Source organism: Anolis carolinensis, unplaced genomic scaffold (assembly GCF_035594765.1).
Source record: "Anolis carolinensis isolate JA03-04 unplaced genomic scaffold, rAnoCar3.1.pri scaffold_13, whole genome shotgun sequence".
Taxonomy (NCBI): domain Eukaryota; kingdom Metazoa; phylum Chordata; class Lepidosauria; order Squamata; family Dactyloidae; genus Anolis; species Anolis carolinensis.
The window spans coordinates 4,291,084-4,315,690 of NW_026943824.1; the positions used below are offsets into that span (position 1 = coordinate 4,291,084).

At 43.0% G+C, this 24,607-nt stretch overlaps 3 protein-coding genes across 6 annotated transcripts in view; 1 reads left to right on the forward strand and 2 right to left on the reverse strand.

Annotated features, from left to right (window-relative positions):
- Positions 1 to 8,260, reverse strand: part of elfn1 (extracellular leucine rich repeat and fibronectin type III domain containing 1) — a 364,525-nt gene extending 356,265 nt beyond the window's left edge. Inside the window, exon 1 of the mRNA XM_062964146.1 lies at positions 8,181 to 8,260. The gene's annotated coding sequence lies outside the window, so the exon portion shown is untranslated. The remainder of the gene's footprint in view (positions 1 to 8,180) is intronic.
- Positions 125 to 15,128, reverse strand: mafk (MAF bZIP transcription factor K). 2 transcript variants are annotated; one of them, XM_008118392.3, is made up of 3 exons: positions 14,813 to 15,128; positions 8,181 to 8,260; positions 125 to 6,057 (listed from the first exon to the last, which is right to left on the reverse strand). In XM_008118392.3, exons 1-3 carry the CDS (start codon positions 14,880 to 14,882, stop codon positions 5,623 to 5,625), a joined length of 585 nt encoding a protein of 194 aa, XP_008116599.1. In that variant the 5' UTR covers positions 14,883 to 15,128; the 3' UTR covers positions 125 to 5,622. The 2 variants fall into 2 exon arrangements, with proteins under 2 accessions (XP_008116599.1, XP_003225868.1); XM_003225820.4 differs by lacking the exon at positions 14,813 to 15,128 and adding an exon at positions 12,928 to 12,979.
- A 3,021-nt stretch (positions 15,129 to 18,149) lies between these two features.
- Positions 18,150 to 24,607, forward strand: part of LOC100553663 (lysosomal alpha-glucosidase) — a 29,065-nt gene continuing 22,607 nt past the window's right edge. Inside the window, exon 1 of one of the 3 annotated variants that reach the window (XM_008118399.3) lies at positions 18,150 to 18,230. Coding sequence is in view for 1 of the 3 variants with exons in the window: in XM_062964139.1 (XP_062820209.1) it covers positions 24,287 to 24,300 (14 nt within the window). In the remaining 2 variants the exon portion in view is untranslated. Of the gene's footprint in view, positions 18,231 to 23,731; positions 23,879 to 24,271; positions 24,301 to 24,607 lie in introns of those variants that run through there. The other 2 variants (XM_062964140.1, XM_062964139.1) reach the window with 2 other exon arrangements.

Here is a 24,607-nt window from a genome sequence, read left to right on the forward strand (position 1 = left end):
TTGCTTCTGAGTAAAGTTATGCTGGATTGTTGTGTCCAGCCATGAAAACACTTGACAACACATCAGATAAAGCTGCTTGAAAATCAAGAACCCTGAGCTCTGAACACACAGATCACAGACCAGGTCAAGTCTGAAACCAGAAAATGCTTTATTGGAAAGGTACAAAAAAATAGTCATTGCAGCTTCAAATCTACAGCAATAAATTAACATTATGTTGTTGGGGTTTTTTTTGTCAAAATGGGGGGAAAGGAGGTTGGACACACACACAGTGTATACGCCTTACGAAAACAGGCACTCACATTACTTGATATATCAATAATTTATTTCATAGTAAAAAAAAGCAGCACAAAAATAAATATTGAAATGAACTGAGTAAACCACAGAGAATAGAATGGACACGTGATTAAAAGGAACACAAATACCAGGAGATTTCCTTTTTTTTTTTAAAGAGGGGGAGTGAAGCACTCAGATGTGTATCATCACTGGAAAGCCTTCCATCACAATGAAGCGGGGAGGGGGGGGATCTTTATTTTTGGAGCTCTTGGCATATCATGAATCTAGATTTCCTTCTCATTTCCTCTATTAAATAATCCCCACCTGACTTTCATTTGCTTTTCAGCATCTTTAGTGTATAGCCTTCATGGCAAGCCTAAATGATTCAGCCTGGTTTGTTTTCTAATATTCAAAAGCCATGTTGCGCATGATGAAGATTGAGATGGCATGCTGATGAAGTAGAATTCTACATTATACTACTTATGGGGGGAGTGGGATTTTTTTAAACTGACCATATTTAAATTGAATCACCCTGTATGAAATAAAATGGCACAGAAAGGGGAAGGATGTAGCACAGTTCTCCCCCTAATATACTCGTTTATGGTATTTCACATAGGAATGGTTTTCTTTTCATTTTTAAAGCAGAGTGCATTACATTCAGAACCATTATCCACCACTGTTGCTGGAAGTCCAGTCCAATAATCACAACTGTAATGTGTACAGCAATGATACTCAGCATCCAGAGGGGAAAAACAGTCCAACCAATATCACAACTGGCTACCCATGGCCGTTTCTAGTTTGCCAGATCACCTTTCCCTTTCTGACATTTTTGGAAGGAAAGCAGATGCAAAGGCAGAAAGCTCAATGCCACTGAAAAGCAAGACAAGACACTGGTCACTAACTGGCAAGCCATGTGAATTGTGGGTGTAACAGACGAAACAATAAGACGCACACATGAACTTTCCCATAACCACTGATTCTAGCCTTCCTATGAGAGAAACAGCATTTGGGATGGGGAAAGAAGCATTACAGCCCACAGAGTTGACCCCTTGCAGGGCTGGATTTTGGACCGGAAACAAACACTAACTGGGTGCAAGCTCTGCCTTGGGATGGTAAAACAAATCTGACAAAAAGGCAGGATGGAACCTGGAAAACAAGGTGGAATCAGATTGCAGAAAGGGGTATTGTAGAGGAGGTGTTGAGTGAACATACCCCTCAAAGCCTACATATAGTGACAGTGGTGGTTTACACATATGGCTTTTATGTGATTTCCTATACACAAGTGCTTTCATGGAAGGTTTGAACAAGATCCCTAAAGCAGGAGGCCCAGGTGCGAGGAAGAAAGGGTAAAGGACAACACAGTCCTTGCACAGCTCCTTCAAGCTGTTTGATGGCACAGTCAACTTGCCTCTTTGGAAAGTCCATTTTTTGGGAGGGAAGTATTTCAAGTGGATGCCATTGGTTTTCTCCTCCAGGATCAAAATGTTGCAGACACTTTCATATTTCTTTTACCAACACCCGTATGGCACTTTGATTTCTCTGGCCTCACCAGAGAAAGAACAATAACTCTTTCCCTTTTTCCCCACTCCTCTCACATTCCTTGCCGGAGGCGGGTGTTTGGTTTCTTAAATAAGGAAATCAATAATATCTCACACAAACACGCGCACGCACACACACAGCCAATAACTTTTACAAAAAATCTGTACGATAAAATGTATATAATTATGCATTTATTTTATATATTTATATATATATATATATATCTGTATCTATATGTGTGTCTCTCAAATATTTCCACATGGTCCTTAAACTGATATCCAATATGGATTACCTACCATGACTATGGTATCAACAGCTTTAATTATGTTTTAGGCCTCATGCTTCTAATCAAATTGCAAAGGCACACATTCCCATTGTTTTGCTGTGGGGAAAGAGGGGGCCATCATTTACCCAAATGAAGCTGCCCTTGGCTCTCAAGTTAACTACAAAGTCTAGATGTTGTTAATTCTCAAAGATTGTTCCAACTCTTCGTCCTACCAGATCACTGGTGAAATTAGCACACAGAGCTATCCTACCATCCTGCCCCAGGCTTGTAGCCCTATGTCTCTTTAGAATGTCAATACATAAAGGCATGGCAATCTAAAGAAACATGGAGACTGGGGCACTAATACCTAAAAATAGGAAGATCCCATGTAGATCATGGGGTAATGATAATGATAGTAAGTATGGTAATGGAGAAAAGGTAGAGATCTTTCAAATAGTTATCTGAATGACCAGAAGGTAGCTTTGTACCAGCAAAAGACACAGTGATACTGCTGCCAAGGGGCAACACAAGATCTGTGTATCCAAATTTCTAGCTCTAACAATTGGAAGCAGCAATTTAACAGAACTACAGTTGTCAGGGTGTCTCCCATTTACTTTGTTTATAAATTACTTGTCCACCTAAACTCCTAAGAAATGCTGTATTTCTGCAAGGAAGTGCCACTGAGAAAAGTCTCCTTTTTCTCATTTCAACAGAAAATGTTACAACTAATACAAGAGACAAGACAACTCTTGACTTGCACATCCATGTAACTTGACGACCACAAGCTAAACACTTATTGGACTAGGCCCTTACAAAACGATTCTCTGTGGAAGAGGGCACCTCATGGTCCAGTCTAAATGGGAAGATTTCTTCCTTTCCCAGATGTAGCAGCTTCCACATGTACTTCCAACCCAGCCTTTCTCAACTGAGACCACCGCAAATGTATGGGACTACCTCTCCTATCACATCTGTCTTCCCATCACATGTGATGGGAATAGAAACCCCATGCACTGGAATGGCTACATGCTGACACGGCTGCTCCAGACTTTTCTTATCTCTACAGTGAAACCAACAACAGCTCTACTCTCTCATACTTTTATGGTTTTTGCCAAAATATGGCTCTTTGCTTTGGAGGACATTTTGGTTTGTGCTTGAAAATAAGCCATGGGGCAACAGTAAAAAATACATGGTATGAAGTATCCAGATACTCTTAAGCCCACACTAGCCAGTAATATAGGTTTTGGAAGCTCCAACAGTGCAAGCGTTGTGGCCCTTTTCCTATGCTTTAAGAGCTCAAGAAGCTTGCAGAAGTCCCAGGATTTCCCAAAAAAAACCCTCTAAGAGCAAGCAATAGTGATATATAATAATATCTTCATTTCTTTTCTTCCTCAGCTTTTGCTGAGAGAGTCATAAGCAGCATAGGTAAACAGAATATTAAGTTGCATTTCAGAGGACAATGCAAGACTGGGGAAAAAGGAAATACTGGGAACTGCCAATCTAGCTACCTCTTGCCCAGACTGGAAATATCAATGTGGTTATCCCTTGCTCAGGACCTGGCACTGTATTTTATGGGAGCATCTTTGGGACAGTCAGTGCTCCTCCCTTCCACAATGCAGTTTACAACAGATGCAGTTCTGCTTTTCAAGTTATCCAGACCAGAATACTTACAGAAGAGCCACCCCATTGCATGCAACATGTGGGTAGCTGGGTATCTGAATGCTTCCCCACACAAAATACTGAAGAACTTCTAGGAGGGCCTATTTCTCCAACATGATTACTTGGCACATATTACATGTGGAAGAGGGGTCGTAGTCTCTTACATGGGGAAGCATTCAAAACATCCTCAATCTAACCCATCTGAACACATGGGACTTTGTCTGACTGGTTCTCCAAGTCACAGAACCTTCCTCTTTTACCTGTGAATCTCAAGCCTTAGGCAATAGTGCTAAAAGATGACAATGATAAATGAACAAAACTTGAAAAAAATATACACTGGAGATTACAGTAGCCACAACGGCGAGGGTAATTCTGGGAATTACAATCCAAAAAGGAACCTTTTCAAGCTCTGAAAAAGATGCTTTTTTGCTTTACAGGCACATCCACCCTAAGCCAACTCATACAACCTCATATTTCATTTAATTTTACACCTTTGTTGCTTCTTCCTCCTTCCTTCATTTACTAGAATTCTTCACCTGCCAGGAACCTCATTTGCAAACTTGCCTTGGCCACTGGCCACTCCTTTCCACTCCCAATAAACCCCTTAAACTTTGCTTTCTTTTCTCCCCTCCACAAAAACCTCCTACCTGACTCAAACAAACTCAAGACCCATGGCCATGCCATTTTTTATCATGCATGCAGTTTCACACCTTAGTCCATCCACCTGTCCTCCAATTCTGACCTTTTCCTACACTGCTGATCAACTTCAATTGACTTTCTCATTTCCAACCCAATCTGTACTGTCTCAAGAAATGCCATCTATTTATTGGGAGTATATCCAGGAATCCATTTTCTCATTTTTGAGACCCAGAAACTACAAAGCAATCTGTTGAACATGACCACTTTGTTTTCACTGCTCTTTCAGCTTCACCATCTATTTGTGTTGAAGAGTGAGCCCTTTTGAAGAAAGAAAGATTACACACATTTGTTTCTGTGGCTCACTGCAACTTTCTGTTTATTCCTGCCTGTCTGTTCTTCGCAGGTCCTTTAGCGTGCTTGTTAGGAAACACCTTCTCACAGTACTGACTCCTACAACAATTCCTCTTCTAACATTTCTTCTCTTACCAAATTAACCAACTATCTCGGTCTTTCTACTTGTTTGCCATTTTCTCTTCTCATTTTGGAACCTGAATTTTAAAAGCTGCTGGTATTGGAGTAAATTGTTGGAAGCAACAAGAGCACATTAAGAATTGATACCCAATTCACAGGCACACCATACGGAAGCAACTAATGGGTGATTTTTGCATTGTAGGTGTTTCATTTGGCTAGTCCACACAGCACAGTCATATCAGCTTCCAACTCATGGGGACATTCACCTATGAGGGCTTTTCATATCTGGAGAACAAGGGCTCTAACCTTCAACATTTTGATGAACTCTCAAGTGCATGCTGCTCCAGAGACAAACCTTTTACTGCCCATCCTATGGAAGTCACAATGATAACCATGATGGGATAACATTCATTTTTTTTTCCTGAAGGGAGGACAACTGTTTTTCATTCAGCCATTCATTCATTGTACCCGATGATTCTGCCAGCTGTTTCTGGATGGTCACGTTTCATCCAAAGCTTTCCCGAGGCATCTAGATGTCTCCTCTCAAGGCTCTGGGAAATAGTTGAGCAAGGCCCTTCCTGCAACAGTTCATTCAAGGTACACAGTTCCAATTTCAGTCACAAGAGGCTCGCAAGAACTCAGAAGTGAACACCAGAGCAGCCAGTTTAGTTTTCCCTTTGAAGTGTCCTCTTTGTGGCTCTAGAAAAAACAGGCTGTTGATTAGGAAGGCAGGCAAGCCTCACCCTCTCTTTCCCAAAGGTTTCCTATAGTTCTCCCCACTAGGATGCTGCTGAAAAGGGCACTGAACTGGAAGAGATTTCTGCCGACTTCACAATGGTGATGACGCTGGTGGTGGCGACTTTGGTCGGGGTGATGGGCCCTCGGGCAACCGTGCGGGCAAAGGTCTGCAGGGCCTCATACTTGGAGCGCAGGGCATCCAGCTCGAGCTTCATGCTGCTGTTCTCCCGGGCAAGTTTCTCCACCTCCTGCTGCAACTCCACCCGCTGCCTCTCCAGCTCCTCCTTCTGTGTTACGCGCTTGATGCGGCAGCTGGCAGCGTAGCCCCGATTCTTGAGCGTGCGCCGCCGCTGCTTCAGGCGGATGACCTCCTCTTTCGTCAGACCCCGCAAGTGCTGGTTCAGCTCCCGCACAGACATCGACACAAGTTCATCGTCACTGAGCACCGGGGCGTTCTCTCCTGACTCCTCCTTGACCTGTGGACATCAGCGTCACAGAACGTATGAGAGAGGTGAACTATAACGAAATAGTCTGGCTCTCCTAGTTCACTGTCCTTCACACCTTGGTACCTTTCGGGTTACCTAGTCTACTGCGCTGTGCCTGGTCAAGGGCTGCTCTTGCATACTGTCTGATAACATCAGCGAATCATGTGCTTTGCTGTTTGCCTTTCAATCAATACTAGCTCAGATCTGGTTTTCAGCAGTTTCTGGCCAGAAATCAAGATGCTTTAAATTGTTCCAGTCCAGAGTATTTGAGAGTATGCCTTCTTTCCATGTCTAGATTTGCTATAGTGGAAATGGAGAGGTGGGCAGATAGCATACCAGATTTAATGGTAGCTACCTGGATTATTTGCAGACTCCCAATAAGAAACAACACTGTAAGGAAAAATGTATTCCATGCCATGGCTGGTCCATAAGCTATTTCTATGCCTCAGTGTTTCCTCTTGTAGAAATATGAACACATTGTTAATGGACTTGTGCTCTGACTATGTTGTTTGCATAGTTTTGGTTAGATGCACTGTATTAAAATCACGTATTTGTACATTATTGCACAAAATTTCAACTGGGGAACAGGTTCTGGGGTACCATAAGGTAATGAATCATTTTTGCCTGCAACTCTTCCTTCCAAGCCATTGTTCACCTCAGTATATTGTTCTCAGCTACCACTGTGAAATGTTACAGCTATTCGTTACATTAAAAACATAATTTGATTATTCAAAAGTTTAATTTACCTTAACCCCACTGCAAGTTTGCATTGGCCTAATAAAGCATGACTACAAGCAATGTCATGCCTTCCTAGATCTAAAACTTGGCCTTTTTTACTTTCTGAAACACTGTCAGAATACAGCACCACCTGATGGACAGGAAGTAGAGACTAGTCCCTTTCTTCCTCTCCAGAAATTACATCACATGCAGGATGTTAAACAGAAGGGCCCCCCATGTACATTTTCCCCAAAGAAAGGAAAAGGAAATGGTTCAAATGATTATACAGGGAAATTATGTCCAAATCAAGACATTCAGGAAATCTGTTATCAGGCCTGAGCATATTAAATGCTCTCATATAGAATTAGATGGTATGTCCATAAAGTCAGAACTGAATGATTCAATTACCAATTCTCATAGGTATTAGGCAGAGGTAACACTCAGACTGCTATCACAAATACTATGAACCGAAAGCACAGGATTAAACATGGAAGTTTCTGCATGCCACAAATGTTCTCCAGCCATCGCACTATGAATCTTGATCTGTGAAAGTGCCATGAATTTTCTCACAAGATTTGGTCTACTTTATAAAACTGCTGCTTAGCCCAATATTCAATACTATTCTAATCTCAAAGTCATCAACAAATGCATTTAGACTAATTTAATTCGTATGGTTTCAATATTTCTTTTTAAAGAGACACAAAATTTCTTCTAAGGACAAAGTACACAAAAGATGGTTGTTTCTTCATACAAGACATTAGAGCAGTGAATGTCATTTTAAGGAATGCTAGAGAAGCTATACTAGATAAGATGTACTGTTAAGCAAACCATTTTTATAGCCAACAGTTCAAAGATCAATTCTGGGTTTGTCTAATCGAGCATATTTAAGAATCATTGTAGTAACCTAAACCTATGAGGAATTTGATGGAAGGAAATGACTTAACAGGTTGATGGCAGACTGGCAGTTCACTTCATTCCTCCAGGAGAGTGGGAGGGAGTGATCTGCCCCTTGTTCATCAGCCAATGGGATAATCCACAGCTTTTTTTTACCAGTCTGAGAAGCCATTCTCAATAAATTTGCCTAATCGTCCACTCTCTTTCTAACAATTGGGCAGTCAAAACCCCAGAACAGGGAAAGATTATTATCAGCAGACCTCTGATATGTACAGAAGTACAATCCTGCCCCATAACCAAATCTGTAGGTGAAAAAGAAAACAGGAAAGAAAAAGTCCAATAAGGACCAGTTGTGCTTGGTGGACGTAGGATGCAAACTGTTGGTGGGCCGGGGAACACAAAAGGAGGGGAAAAGGAATGGAGAAGCTGGCATTCTTAACAGGAGTCCTCCATAATGCAATATTTTATTGCGGGGCTCTCTTGTTTCATTGATACTGCCTTACCTTTAATGCTTTGTTCGGCTTTGGATTAGTCGTCATAACCTGGGCACCGTCTTCTGGACAGAACTGCTCAGAAATTGCAACTGCAGGGGAAGAGAAGAAATGAGAGGCAACAAGTTAAACTTAGTACACAGAGTTAGAAAAAGTGTCCAGCAAAGACATGTAAAGTAGGAAATCCTCCTGATATTTATGACACATTTAGACTCAAAGAGCACTGCTTATCTTTCCAACACTTATCTGTTTGACTTCATCCAGGGCTTTTTCTTTTTTCCAACTCCTTCTGGAGCCTTAGAAACAAGCACTTATTTGGGATCTCATAATGCAGCTTGCCAGCCATTAAGTCCATTAGTGTGTAAGCAGAGATTCCATCATAGTTTAGGACATAGTGACCTCAAAATATGGTATATTGGATTAAAATTCCCCTCATCTCCAGCCTGCGTAGCAGTATGTGAAGGCTGTTCTTCACAGGACAATGGATTCACTCAGGATGCTTACAGGTGCCAAAGGACATCCCTCGTCCTCTGTATCTCATTCAGGCATCACAAACATAACTGTTTTGGAAACAAATGTCTTGAATGAAAAGCAGATTTTCAAGCAGCTACTTCTGCTACTCCCTCCTTCGTCAAAGCAAGCAAGAGTCCGCAAATCTGCATACAGACATTCATTTTTCCCTAGTGCAATTTAACAAGAGGATGTGGTCCATCTTGCTGTTTGTACTGGGCTGCAAATCACAGCAGATTAGCTCTTCTGCAAAATCCTAAATCATCTTATGTAGTGGCATAGCAAGTTGCTAATACTCAATGAGGGAAATGTGATTATAGATGTGAATGAATGCTAGATAAAGCTGCCTCACACTAACTCAGGTCCCTGGTTTGTCTAGCTCAGCAGAAGCCTTTAATAAAGCAAAGAATAAAGTAACTAAAAATAAATCAGGTAGGGAGAAGAAAGTAAGACTAAGAGAAACAATCCAAGTTGAATGTTGTTTTAGTCCATATTATTACGAAGTTATGGAGGAAAGAATTGCACCCACCACCGCCACCAGAGTTCTGGAATAATAATAATAATAATAATAAAACTTTATTTATACCCCGCCACCATCTCCCCAATGGGGACTCGGGGCGGCTAACATGGGGCCATGCCCAGAGCAATACAACATAATAAAATATAAGAACAACATATCATAACACCATTTAAAATACAATAAATAATAATAAACAGAACATCAAGAAATCAAGAAAAAAAAACAAAAACAAAAAAACTATAAATCAAGGGCAGGCCACTTGAACACAAAGATAAAACCCGGAGTGAGAGGGACAGAGAAGTACTCCACTATGGGCAGGGACATTTGGAAGGGGTAATCTGGAGGATAGAAGTTCGGAGGGGAGTAATACGGAGATATATGACAGACATTACTCACCGAAAGCACAATGGAAGAGCCATGTTTTTAATTCTCTCCTAAAAGCTAACAGAGTGGGAGCTTGCCTTATTTCAGTGGGAAGTGAGTTCCACAATCGGGGGGCCACAGCAGAGAAGGCCCTCTCCCTTGTACTTACAAGGCGAGCCTGGGATATAGGCAATGGTGATAACAGGGCCTCTCCGGATGATCGCAAGGAACGGGCAGGTTTATGGAAGGAGATACGATCACGGAGGTAGGTGGGTCCCAAACCGTTCAGGGCTTTATAGATGATGGTCTGCACCTTGAATTGGGACCGGAAGATGAACGGCAGCCAGTGGAGCTCCTTAAACAAGGGAGTGGATCTCTCCCTGTAATTTGCCCCCGTTATTAATCTGGCTGCCGAGCGTTGGACCAGTTGTAATTTCCGGGCCGTCTTCAAGGGAAGCCCCACGTAGAGTGCATTACAGTAGTCCAGTCTGGAGGTAACTAGGGCATGGACCACCGTGGTCAAATCAGACTTCACGAGGTATGGTCGCAGTTGGCGCACAAGTTTGAGTTGTGCGAAGGCCCTCCCGGCCACCGCCGACACCTGAGCCTCAAGCGTCAACGCTGAATCCAGGAGGACCCCCAAACTGCGGACCTGTGATTTCAGGGGGAGTGCAACCCCGTCCAGCACAGGTTGCCACCCAATACCCCGATCCGACGCACGATTGACCAGGAGGGCCTCTGTCTTGTCAGGATTGATCCTCAGCTTGTTCCTCCTCATCCAGTCCGCCACAGCGGCCAGGCACTGGTTCAGCATCCGAGGGGCTTCCTTGGAGTCAGGTGGAAAGGAATAGTGGATTTGCGTGTCATCTGCGTAGAGATGGCAACGCCCTCCAAAACTCCGGATGACCTCTCCCAGCGGTTTCATGTAGATGTTAAATAGCATGGGGGATAAAATAGACCCCTGCGGAACCCCACAGGTCAATGGCCAGGGGTCTGAGCAGGTGTCCCCCAGCTTCACCATCTGGGAACGACCCTCCAGGAAGGACTGGAGCCACAGCAGAACCGTGCCCCCGAGCCCCATCCCGGAGAGCCTCCCCAGAAGGATACCATGGTCGATGGTATCGAAAGCCGCTGAGATATCCAGGAGAACCAGCAGGGTCACACTCCCCCTGTCCAGCTCCCTGCGGAGGTCATCCACCAAGGCGACCAAAGCCGTCTCGGTACTGTGCCCAGGCCTGAAGCCCGACTGCGAGCGGTCCAGAAAATCAGTGTCATCGAGGAACTCCTGGAGCTGCGTGGCAACCACCCGCTCCAGAACCTTGCCCAAAAATGGAAGGTTGGAGATTGGTCTGTAATTGTCACAAACCAATGGGTCTAGCGAGGTCTTTTTTAGCAACGGTTTTACCACCGCTTGCTTAAAACAGGATGGAAATGACCCCTGACCCAAGGAGGCATTTATTATGGCCACAAACCACTCCAACAGCCCATCTTTGGCCAGTTTAACCAACCAAGAGGGACAAGGATCCAGAGCACAAGTGGTCGCCCTCACAGACCCAAGAATCCCCTCCACGTCATCAGGAAGAACAAGCCGGAAAGAATCCCATAAGATGGAACCGACAGGTGCCTCGGTTACCTCCGCTGAAACCACAGTCAAGCTGGAGTCCAACTCATGACGTATCTGAGCAACTTTGCCTGCGAAATGGTGTGCGAAATCGCTACACCGAGTTGCCAAGTCATCGGGAAGCTCCTGGGCCTCAGGAGGCCGCAGGAGCTCTCCAACAACTCGGAACAACTCCGATGGCCTATTGGCTGCAGACGCTATGCGGGCAGTCGTGAAAGCTTTCCTGGCTGCTCGCAGAGCCACGGAGTAAGCCTTAATAGCGGCTTTAGCCCGTGCTTGGTCGGACACATCCTGAGATTTTCTCCAGATGCACTCTAGTCCCCTCCTCGTACGCTTCATCACGGCCAGCTCCTCAGTGAACCAAGGAGTCGACGTGACTCTACGCAGCGAAAGGGGACGTTCGGGAGCGATCGTGTCAAGTGCCCTTGCCAACTCGCTGTTATAACGATCAGCCAGGACATCAACAGGATCGCCAGTCTCCAGAACAGGAAGATCCCCAAGAGACCTCAGAAGTCCATCCGGATCCATCAGCCTCCTGGGGCGGACCATCTTAATGGGTCCACCACCCCTGCGGAGGTTAGAAGCCACGGCGAAACTTAAACAGATCAGATGATGGTCAGACCATGACAATGGAAGAATATTTTGCTCTTCCACTCTGACTGTCCCACTGTCCACAATAAAAACCAGGTCCAACGTGTGTCCCGCCTGATGTGTGGGCCCAGATATAACTTGAGTCAGCCCCATGGTCGTCATGGCAACCATGAAATCCTGAGCTGCACCTGTTAATGTGGTCTCGGCATGGATGTTAAAGTCTCCCAAAACTATGAGTTGTTGGGAGACCAAGGCCGCATTAGAGACCACTTCTGCTAGCTCACGCAGGGAGACTGCTGGGTCGCGGGGTGGACGGTACACCAACAGAATCCCCAAGCTGTCTCGGGCTCCCACCTTCAGCAGGACACATTCAAACCCCATAGATTGTGGAACGGTGCATCTGATCAGGGCGATAGACTGCCGAAAGATCACCGCAACTCCACCTCCCCGCCCCTCCACCCTGGCCTGCTGATGGACCCCGAAACCCGGTGGACACAGCTGGGTGAGATTCACCCCACCCGGTTCATCCAACCATCGTTGGATACAATGTTATTAGTCACCATAGAATCTTTATGATTACTTCATTCTAAAATATCTTGAGGACAGTTTGGTCCCTATAATCCCCTCCCCCCAATGAAATGATCTCAACCCTGGTTTTACAGAAAGCATCCAATTTCAGTTCCTTTTGTCCAGAACATTAAATAAACTCCGACCTTCCTACACCAATCTTGGCAACTGTATCTAGTTGCTTTGGTTGTTTGTTTTTACACAAAAATGTTTACAATGTCTTGCATTACTTGCACAAATGTACCTAAACACCAGCAAACCTGGAAGCTGGCTTCTGCAAAACACCAAACACCGGCATCAACTTTGTTTCACCCCACCTCCCGATACAAAAGGTTGACAAACAAAAATCAGGGGCAAATAGTACACAAACAAAGGTTCAGACTCTTCATTGAGGAAACTGAGCAAACACTGAGTATCCTGAAACCCACCTGTAACCCAGTGGTGCCTCAAAAGCAGCAATTCCTTTTACAAAAGGCCAACCAACATAATACAAAACGCAAGATGGCAAAAACAGTAAAAGGGGAAATGGAGAGGGAAAGGATGAACAGGTTGCAAAGAAAGAAGAGGGGAAAGAAACACTTTCTCACTTGGTAGGGTTGACTCAGAGCCTTCTGCCCAGCAATGTGGAGATGTGGTACAACAGCAATGCCTCCCGCTGAAGACAGCTGCCCTTCACTCTCACCTCAGGTCCTGGTTAGGGAAAAAAACCCTACATCCTTCCAAGCAGCACAAGAGACAGTCTGACTGTCTAGACTTCAGGGAGAGCCTTCACACCTGCATCACGCACATAGCGCACTTGGAGGGGCTGTGGAGAGCCGTGCACCTACCACCGAAGAAGAGGGCAATGCAGCTGTGACATCACAGCGCCTTCTTTCCCCCTGCCAGCCAGCCAGCCTGGGCCGCACCACCTTGAAAGGCTATCTGTTGTCGCGCCTAAGCAGCATGGGATCTTAGGGCCGGCTGCAGCACTAGACGGAGGAGGCAACAACAGTCATGACCGCCTGGCCGGCGCATCTCCTTCTCCTTGTCTCAACCGTGAAAAAGAAAAGGGGGAGAAACATATTCTTGTCTCCATCTATGTCTACATCGTGTCACACATTCTAATCATTCATAAAAAAAGGGAGGGGGAGAAGATACCCAGCCAAAGCATCCCAAGCATGATTCCCTTCCAATAGTTGCCATGGTGACCTTGGGAAAGTAGCCAACCCTGAGACAGTAACCATGGAAACAAGAGAAGCCCAAAAGCAAATGGCTCGGGGGTCATTGCTGTGCAAAGACGCTGGGAGGACAACAGAGTCAGCAAACTCATTCATTTCAAGGCACCTTTGAAAAAGGGGGCAAAGGATGTCAGAGCGCGTCTATACAGGAAGCATGTTGTTGTTGGATTTTTTGGGGGGCGAGGGCGGATTTGCTGGCCTGCACTTCTTCTCCTTTGACTTGGGGAAATCAATCTAGTTTCAGCACTTTGAGAGCAGAAAACAATATTATAAGTCAGCAGGAGACACTGTTGCTTTTGCTTATGGCCATGCCTCTTCTTTAAAGCAACAGGCAAAAAGAACGGTGCGAGATAACAAAGGAAAGTACAGTTGAGGATCCGAAGAGCCCATGTTCCTCCCTCAATACGGCCAGATTTGGAGAAGTTACTCTTTGAGATTACAACGCTCAGAATCTGGTTGTGGGAGATGTAGTCTTTAAAAAGGAACTTTCCTATATGCTGCTGCTAAGCAACCACACCCAGATGTGAAGAAAGAAACTCGCTTCAGAATCTGGCTGACATCTGTCTCTTTTAATAATTGAGGGCACCTCCCAGCATCCTTGGATACCAGTGTGAGAACACTACCTATTTCTGTCTAACACTGAAAGTGTGCGGCTTTGAGAATTACTTCCATAGTGACGATGGAACTGACACTGATGCTGTACTCATCTATGGCTGCTGGTTTCTATGAAAACTGGAGCAAAGAAATGGGACAGCGAGAAGGGAGTCAATCTGGAACAAAGACAGCTGAGGTATGGAGGCAAAGCAAAAAATACAACCCTGTGCAAAGGGGCCAATGCAGGAAGTTATGTAGTCCACATAAGTTAAGTAGGGGAACTCTCATTTATTTCATCTAGTCCAGCCATTCCCGATATGCATGGAGGGGAGAGTGAAATGTCTAGAGATCTATGTGACCAAATGCAGAATCCATTTCGTGATAATGACAATATGGAAAAGGAAGGTCTGAAGAAAGAGAAGAGTCCAGGAGAGCCAGGTAGCACCATGTAGACATGCTAGAAGGGAGTCCCAGGCCTCAGGACTGCCAAGGCAGAGCTGATCCACAAAGCATGAAGCTAAGGGGCAGTCAGGAGTTCAGATCACAAGCAAGACCCATAATGGGAAGAAAGATAAGGCAGGGTAGGGCCCCAAAGAGCTAAGGAAGCTGGAACGGACGCCAGTGGCAGAAGCAGCAGCAACGACGGCAGCAGCAGCATTACCTTGGCTTTGCAGAGCCCTTCCAAGGAGGCCCTCACTCAGGCCTTTCAAGCTCTTCTCTCCTGCCCGCATGACTGGATTTCGGCCATGCACCACAGCTGCCTCCACACCACTTGACCTGCGACAGCAGAATGTGAAGCCACCAGAAGTGTAGAATAGGGGAAGGGCGGTGCTGGCTGTCCCTCCAGGAACCTCTTTTTGCAGTGAGAAAGAGTCAAGGAAGCGGTGTGGAATGTGGCATGAAGGAAGCAGGTTGCAGTTCCCCTTGTATGTGTGTACACACACTCATAGACAGAGCATGCCTTGGGCTATGCATCCCTCCAGTGCCATAGCTATGTAATGAGTCACCAGCTGTTTACAGAGCTGGAGAAAGCGCACATTCCCACAGAACCAGAAACACTTCCTCCTCCTCCTCCTCCTCTGTCTTCTCCCCCCCTCCCCACTTTCCTCTCCCTCCTTTTCCCTTCTAGCCCAATCCCTACAAGGAGAGGGGTACATCGGAGTCTCCCTGTTCTTGGCAGAGCTGTAGCAGAAAAGGGAAGTTAAAGAAATAAAATAAAAACCAACCCAGGAGCAGAGGGAAAACACTGGCCACATCCCAGACACAAAAGGCCTTTTGATCCTGGACCAGGAAATCTTCAAAGCGCTAACCTTCCCCACCCACAGACAGATGGAAAGGCTGACTGAGCACGCTCTGAGGTGGAAGGTGCACAATTGCAAAAACTGATAGAATCCACTGCTTTCGTCTATGCAGCTTGCCCACCCCCAGTTGTTATTTTTTTAAAACGTATTTCCACTTTCTCCCACATTTTGATCACCTGCTGTGTTTAATGCCTCATGCTTCAATTCCGACTTACTTGATACAGGTCTTCCACACTGCCCAGAGGAGTTCCAAGAGGACAATATTTCACTTCCTCTTATGCAAAAGTGAACTCAAAACAGATAAAACTTTATTGTGCCCATGTAGGGGTGTTCCCCTCATTCACAAAACCCATCAGAAGCCCACAAGATTCCCATTCTGCAGCTCCAAAACTCAGACCTGTCTCCCCTCAATGGCTACTCTGCATGTCTCCAAAAATTATCGCTCTCATTCCGTCCCTACATAGTTGTAATGCTGGCTTAAAAATAGGACATAGGTGGAGAGGGATCAACACAGCCAACAATCCATTTTTCCTGATTCCTTCTTCCTAAAAAGAAGGATTCACCAGCCGTACTTGTCAGGTCAGACATAACAAGAAGCTGTGCTTGAGGGTAGCATGTTGGCTTGTTTGACTGATCACATGAAGGCAGTAGTAAAGGGTCTATGTGCAGATGTGCACTACTCAAGCAGTATCCTGGCATAGCAAGTCAGGTCTGCATCTTACCATGAGAGGCTGAGCATAAACAGAACAAAATGAATCCTCATAATCACCTAAAGCAAAGTTTGATAACTTCAGGGTGGCCTGGTAGATGGCAGGCTAGCCCACTTAGCAATTAAATGCATTGTTGGTTTTGAAGCCCTTTCCCGGCAAATGTAAGCTGGCACTGTTATGAACACCTATAAATCTGATTGGTCATCCCAATCTCTCTCTCCTGCTCTTACAGAGGATGCCAGCTTTTTAATCAACATGTCAACTCACTTGTGTGGTCCGTTCATAACTGCTGGAGCTACGAACGCCAAGCATTCTCATTTCTGATGCAATTACTGCCTCAGCCTGCTTGGGAAACATACTCAAAATCTGCCAAAGCACATTCTTATGTCTATGAAGAAGCATCTAAAACTTCTTCATTTCACTCAGCAGCTGCCTACATATCATTATGCATCTCATCTTGCGGAATTTCCTTTCAATGTCAAAATGCTTCCCAGACCATCAACTCAAAAGAATTTAATAGATTTAAACAAATATTCTTTTGGGGACATCAGCTCAAGGAATCTCATCTGAAAAATGTTAGCTTTTCCTTGTAGTTAGCAAAAGCCAAGTGTGGTAGCATGTGAGGCAGCCAGCAGGTGCCCAGAAGCATCATCCTGGTTTTTCCCATGAATGTTTAAATGGCTTGCAATGGTCTAAGCTCCACAAAAAACAGTGACAGGAACACGAAGCAATAGAAAGAAGAGCAGAACTTTAAGAAAAAATATTCTGCCAACTAGCTACCAAGAACCACACAAGCTGAAATAGACAGTTAGCAATCCACATACACATTTATAGTGCCAAGGGTGAAGACAAAGACAAGCGAGTGCATTAAATAGTTTTAGCACTTACCCAATATTGCTATTATTGCCAGAACCTGGAAGTCTGGACAACTCCCCGAATCCCCCTGCTAGCAAGGCCACTGATCATACTGTGGGCTGAATTCTGATCTAAGGCAGCTAGTTTTCCCGAGCTCCAACAGTCATTTTACTCCACTCTTGCAAAAGGGAGCTTGAAACAGCAAACATATTCATCTCCCTGCCAGTTTTATTATCAATGCACAACAAGCATGTGAAGTTGCTCAGTGTTCTAAGCTACCTACATGAGCTTCCAAATGCACACTTTCACTTTCTTTTTTTCCAAATAATAGCCTTCAAAAGCAGACTCTCCCATTTTTATTAGGAGGGAACTGAAGATAAATTGTAAATAAATACATTCTGCACTTTGGCAGGATCTTAGAGAGCGGTGTCATCCACCTCACTGCTGCAAAGTCAAATGCTTACGGTACATTAAAAAATGTTTGCAGCCACTGAAAGTGGAGGTCAGTGGCCTGCATCTCCCCCCACCTGTAAAATATGAGTACATAATGTAATAAAGGTTGTCGACCAAAATCAGGATGAAAAATTCTGTCCAGACTTTAGATTGCAGAATAAACCTTCAGCATATAGTACCATATGCACCCAGCACATACAGAATGGATAAATGGAATCTGGCAAATTCTGAAGGTTCACAAAGTTAACTTGCAATGCATGAGCTATTTGCTATATGTCAAGAGCTTGAGTCCATGGGGACTCTTGTAGTCAAATATGTAATGTTTTCAAATCCCTGCATGACTCTGAAAACTCAAAAATCTGAGAAGATAACTAATGAATTACTGCTCTTCTGAGGCTGTTTTTAAGGTTATGATTTTAACACATTAAATCTTTATACAAAACCCAGCAGAGATTACCAAATTTGCTTAGCTGATGCAATATATCCTCAGAGTTTCCAGATTTCCAGAAGTAGCAAAGTCCATATTAAAGAAAAACTACTTCTTTCCCCTCCTGTCTCTCTGTGGGTACAAAACAGGGTTAATTATTCTTGCTTGCAGCCCTGCTGAGCCTGTGTGTTGCCATTGGCTAGCACAGGCGTCATTCACATTTAGGAAGTGACTGCAAGGAGGAAGGCATTACATCTTCATACGCGGAAGGAAGGAAGAAAACACAGCAAACAGGCCAGCAAGCGGCAGTTTCACCGGTGCAGAACCAGCAAGGTAAACACATTAAATACTAAGCTATGGCAGGGTTGGTGATCTGAGCAGGGCAGCAGAGTTAAACCAAGAGGGTTTCAGTAAATCAGCAGAACTTTTGAGGCTGAGAAGCTGCAACACTATATGCTTTTTCACCATTTCATAAAATATTTTTGAAATAATAAGCTAGGAATGGAATAGCTTGCAAAAACAGGCAATGAACAGAGGTTATCTCTGACTTCTCCTTAGCTTAAAGTATTTTGTTTTCTTTGTTTACTAATTTCAGATTAATACAGGCCTTTCTTTTAACCATGACAAAAAAAATCATCCTTCACCTTCACTCTGTTTTACTTCCTTTACTTTTTTTAAAAAAGAACACTTTTGGAAAACAAGAAGGGGCGGGATATGCCCGAAATCAAAATAGAAGTTAACTTGTGTTTAGTGGCATTCTAGTTCTGCAAAACGGGAAGAGAAGGTTCTCCTTGCCTGTGATGTTTAACATCTAGCATTTACATAACACTTTTTAGAGCATGCATAAGGCATTTCTTGCAAGTATTCAGTCCTAGACACACATTGGCTGAGAAATCTTTAGAGGATGGCTATCAATGAACTGCTGTCTGTCCCAATGTTTATGTGAAGCATATAAGACCAGAAGCACCATGTCCTAGGGAAAAACAGTGGGAAAAGGCATCTTACTTTTAAGTCTGGCTTTTAAATTCCCAAGGTACAGCTGATCAAGCTCTGTGGGAAACTTAATAGAGTTACTGCACTTGATAAAACTATTTTCCGGTCTGATTTAGCATGACTTCTGTTTTCATTCAGTTAAGCTTTACAACAACTCTGTAAAATTAACATATTTAGGGATAGCTACCCGTGTTGGCCATGCAGCAAAATACACCCAAATTCACAAAAAGGCAACACCTTTCATAAATATTTCATACAAGATTTCAAAGCTCCACTGGCTTCTTCAGAAGGCAAAAATGTAAAGAAAATATACAGGATAAAAATACTAGAACAAACTGACACCATTGTATCCAGCTGCTCAAGCATGCACAAGCCTATGTTTTGTATCAGATGTTTCTGCTGTAGTTAGTTCTGGTAATAAAGCTAGTATGTTTTATTTCTGTACTGTAAATTAAATGACTGAAGCTGAAAGGCTGAATCGACACCACTAAAAAACTATGCCATCAAGAATACACTCAATTTTGAAAGCCACTTCTTTCAACTTTACCCTTTTTCTATAGACTTTAAAGATGCAGACATTTTCCAATTTAAAAAGCATAACTTCACAATCTCCACTCACAAATGACACTTAGAAGTATTCAACGAAAAGACACTCCATTTGCAATCTACAACTGGATTAAATTGGTGTTACTAATGATTAGTACAATGCTTCTCAGACTTCCAAAACACAGGACACCTACCACTTCTGCAACTAAAGGATAGACCACTAAATACTGGCTTCTAACACCCATTTCCAAAATACATTTTCAGGTATTTTATTGTTCTAGTGTACATTAGATAGAGGTGATTCACACATCCAGCTAAAAAGGCAACAAATGTGACTCTTTAAAATTGCATTTTACTCTTGGGGCATAAAAAGTTAATCATCGGTTCACGAAAAAAATAAAATTCTCAACATATAGTCCTGTTCATGTTAAGGAGTATATTGCTTGGGGATGATAGGAGCTGTGGTTCAAATTATCTGGAGGCTGAGGAGAGCTGCCTTTTCAATCTCTAAATGTCTCGTGGCTATGAAAGGTCGTTTATCCTTATTTGGGATTTCAATAGCATCCTATCATAAGAAGGTATCACTATCTATCAAAGTCAACACTAGTTGAAAGAACATTTGGAGAAGAAAATTCCCTCTTGTTTTGCAATAGACCCCAAAAGCATTGTACTTTGCCCAAGCAACTGCCCTTCACAGATACCTGCCCTCAATCATGTATGCCTGCTATGCATGCTGCGGGGGGGGGGGGGGGGGGGTGGCAGTGCATGGGGATCAGATTGTGCTGAACAGATAGGACATGTGCATGCTATTATCAAATGTAATGACTCAGAAAGCACTCATACCCAGAATACCTAGAACAAACAATTTTGCTGACTCAATTAGCATGGAGCAAACATGACTGAAATTCCCTTAACCCAAGGCCAAACTTTCCTAACTACTAATAATATCTTCAACTGCTTTTCAGTCTAATCGTAGAGTGTCATTTCGTATTAGTTCCTGAAGACACATTTTAGTCTATATTGAGCCAGGTTGAATAAACAGACACCACTGCATGCTCAGGTATGCACAGCCAGCTGTGAAAGACACAGGCTCTATACTCACAGCCAGTAAACTAGGGAGACCACAGCAGTGCTCCACAGATCTTGTTGGACTACATCTCCAGTAACTAGTCACCATGTTGGCTATGACTGCTGGGAACTATAATCAAGACAACATTTGAAGGTCCAATTTCTGTATTCCTTGAACTAAAAAAACCTCATTAGCAGTCTATGGTCCCCTCCCATCTTGCTCCCAAAACTTCAAATGCATATCACTTTCAGGTTAATAGAGTTATTCTGCCTTTTAAAAATGACAGTGCTGGAGGCATACATTTACAGAATAATGTTTTGCTATTACAGGGATGAGGTGAGATTTGAGGCCTAGGACTTCCCCAGCGTCTAACCACATTAGAGCATTTGTACATTTGAATCTGTTGGGGAGAAGGGGGATTCCAGTAGAAGCAGACAGAAATAAATATTTCTGCTTTCAGAATAACTATCAATATATAATTGTATTCCTGTATTAGTGCATATTTTCGAGCAATAACCTGTCTTAGTCTCTTAACAGTTTGAGTGCCAAGAGACTTCATATAGCTTCAGTTTCTATTGGCTAAAGCTCTCTTTTCTGTAGGCAAAAGCACCCTTCCTCTTAAGGGACTGATAGCATGTAACTTCACAATTGATAGAGATGGGATGCCGATTCGTGGCCCCTTGGGTGTTGATGAACTATAATTCTCAGCATTGCTCACCACTGGCTGTCTTTACTGGGGTTGACAGGATAGCAGCTCAGAACCATCTAGAGCAGTGGTTCTCAACTTTTTAAATCCACATTTTGATGCTATCTGGAAGTGCCCTCAATTTGATGACATCTGTAAATTTGATATACATGCCCGTTATAGATAAAGGTAAAGGTTTTCCCCTGACATTAAGTCTAGTTGTATCTGACTCTGGAGTCTGGTGCTCATCTCCATTTCTAAACTGAAGAGCAGGTGTTGTCCATAGACACCTATGTCATGTAGCCACTGGCATGATTGCATGGAACGCTCTTACCTTCCCGCCAGAGTGGTACCTATTGATCTACTCACATTTGCATGTTTTCCAACAGCTAGCTTGGCAGAAGGTGGGGCTAGCAGCGGGCGCTCCGCTGATTCGAACCACTGCCGACCTTTCAGTCAGCAAGTTCAGCAGCTCGGCGGTTTAGCCACCGGGGGCTTATATGTTTACTTATACAGTAGAGTATAAGTATTACTATTATACTATATATATAGATATAATGATAGGAATGTAGTAAGATATATACTGTAGTATATATTTTGTGTAATAGCAATATATTTATTTATTTTTATTTATTTACTACATTTATATCCCGCTCTTCTCACCCCGGAGGGGACTCAGAGCAGCTTACAAATCAAATGTATATACAGTACATTATTAGCATAGCACAATATAAGCATTAAATTACTATATTGTATACTATATCATTATATGGTAATATTTATTTATTATTTATTTATTTCCATCATTTATATGCCGCCCTTCTCACCCAAAGGGATTCAGGGCGGCTCACAATCTGGCAAATTCGATGCCGGTATACAGTACAAAAATAAACATAGCAATTAAAACAATCAATTTAAAACATTATTATTATTAGTACATTAATATTATTAGTAATATTACATTTAATATATAATACAGTAATTACTACATAGCATTACTGCGTACTAAACTACTTTTTCTGTCAAATTTGTTGTATAACATGATGTTTTGGTGCTTAATTTGCAAAATCATAACCTAATTTGATGTTTAATAGGCTTCTCCTTAATGCCTCCTTATTATCCGACATATTTGCTTATCCAACGTTCTGCCGGCCCGTTTATGTTGGATAAATGAGACTCTACTCTCTCTCTCTCTATATATATATATAGTATAGTCTCACTTATCCAAGCTAAACGGACCGGCAGAACATTGTATATAGATATAGATAATGATAGTAATATAGTAAGATACACATACACAGAAAGTAGAGTCTCACTTATCCAAGCTAAACGGGCCGGCAGAACCTTGTATATAGATATAGATAGTAATATAGTAAGTTATATACTGTAGTATATATTTTGAGTAAAGGCAATATAGTAAGATATATAGCTATATATATATATATATATATATATACACACACACACATACAGTAGAGTTTCACTTATCCAAGTTAAACGGGCCGGCAGAACCTTGTATATAGATATAGATAGTAATATAGTAAGTTATATACTGTAGTATATATTTTGAGTAAAGGCAATATAGTAAGATATATATATATATATATATATATATATACACACACACACACACATACAGTAGAGTTTCACTTATCCAAGTTAAACGGCCGGCAGAACCTTGTATATAGATATAGATAATGATAGTAATATAGTACGATATATACTGTAGCATATATTTTGAGTAATGGCAATATAGTAAGATATATAGTAATAAATAAACATATATATATACATATATATACATACTAGCTGTGCCCGGCCACGCGTTGCTGTGGCAAAGTGGTGGTGGTATTGGTTAAAAATTGTTGTGTAATTTTTATTTGACTTTATTTGCATTTTTATTAATTTTATTGTAAGTTATATTTTTATTTTATTTATTTATATTTTATTATTTTCTTGTATTATTTTTAGTTATTTTCTGTTATTATAGTATTTTATTGTATTAATTTTTTTAGTGTTTTTAATTATTTTTTAGTGTTTTTTATTGGGTTGCTAGGAGACCAAGTTGGAGGAGCTTAGCCTTCTAACTGGCAGCAATTGGCTAAAAACAATTATTCCTCTCTCTCTCATTAGGACTTTATTTTTCTTTTCTTTTTGTTGTATCAACCTAGAGGCGTGGATGATGGGTTGTGTTGTCAAATTTCGAGGTTGGGGGGCCTGTAGTTTTGTTGTTTTGTGGGTCGCCGTGATGCCATCACTCTTTTTTATATATATATATATATATATATATATATATATATATATATATATATATAGATAGATAGTATGACTTTGTTCATTTTTTCCCTATGGAGACTTTTGGGACACGTGTCCAGAAAGACCGTGACTCGGCAAACTCCTCCCCTTCTTCCTTCCCGCGGAGAGCATGACTCAGCAAATTCTTCCTCCCACCCTCAGCCCCGCCCAATTAAGCCCCTCCCCTTTCGCCGCCTCCCCTCTCATTTGCCCATGTGCGCATGCGCGAAAGAGCCAGGCGAGGCCCTCTGCCTTCTTTCCCTCAGGAGCCCGGCCTCTATTCCCTTCCCTTCCGTTCTCGCTCCTTTCTCCTGAAGACCCTTCCGAACCGAACGAGGCCTAGCCGCCCCACTTACCGGAGCTCCGAAGGGGGTAAAAGAAACTATAAGTGAGGTAAAGGGCGAGGCGCTCCGCCGTTGTTCCTCCCGCCGCCGCCGCCGCCGCCTCCCCTCAGCAGCCTCGCGCACTTACTTTGAAAAAAAAAAAAAAAAGCCAAACAGCAACAAGCGCGCGCCTGGCTCCGCCCCCTTTCTCTGCCTTCCTCGCGCGCCGCGCCGGCCAATCAGCGCGCTCCGGGCTTGTTTTCCGGGCTGGGATGTCACTACTCGCCACAGCCTGACGTCGGAGGAGGGGGAAGCGAAGCCACGCCCCCTTCCCCTGCCTCTCCGCCCCGCCCTCGCTTTCGTTTCCCTCCAATCACCTCAGACCTGGCTTTACTCTCCTGTGTATAAGCCCCGCCCACTTGAAGGGTCTGTTTTCATTCATGGGGAACAAGAAGCGCGGGAGAGTCGAGAGAGTGCTATGCGCATGCGCAGGTATGAATATCACCTGTTGTAATATAGCATGGTGAAAGGTGGCAAGGAAATAAGATTACCATATACAGTAGAGTCTCACTTATCCAAGCTAAAAGGGGCGGCAGAAGCTTGGATAAGCGAATATCTTGGATAATAAGGAGGGATTAAGGAAAAGCCTATTAAACATCAAATTAGGTTATGATTTTACAAATTGAGCACCAAAACATCATGTTATACAACAAATTTGACAGAAAAAGCAGTTCAATATGCAGTAATGTTATGTTGTAATTACTGTATTTACGAATTTAGCACCAAAATATACAATAAT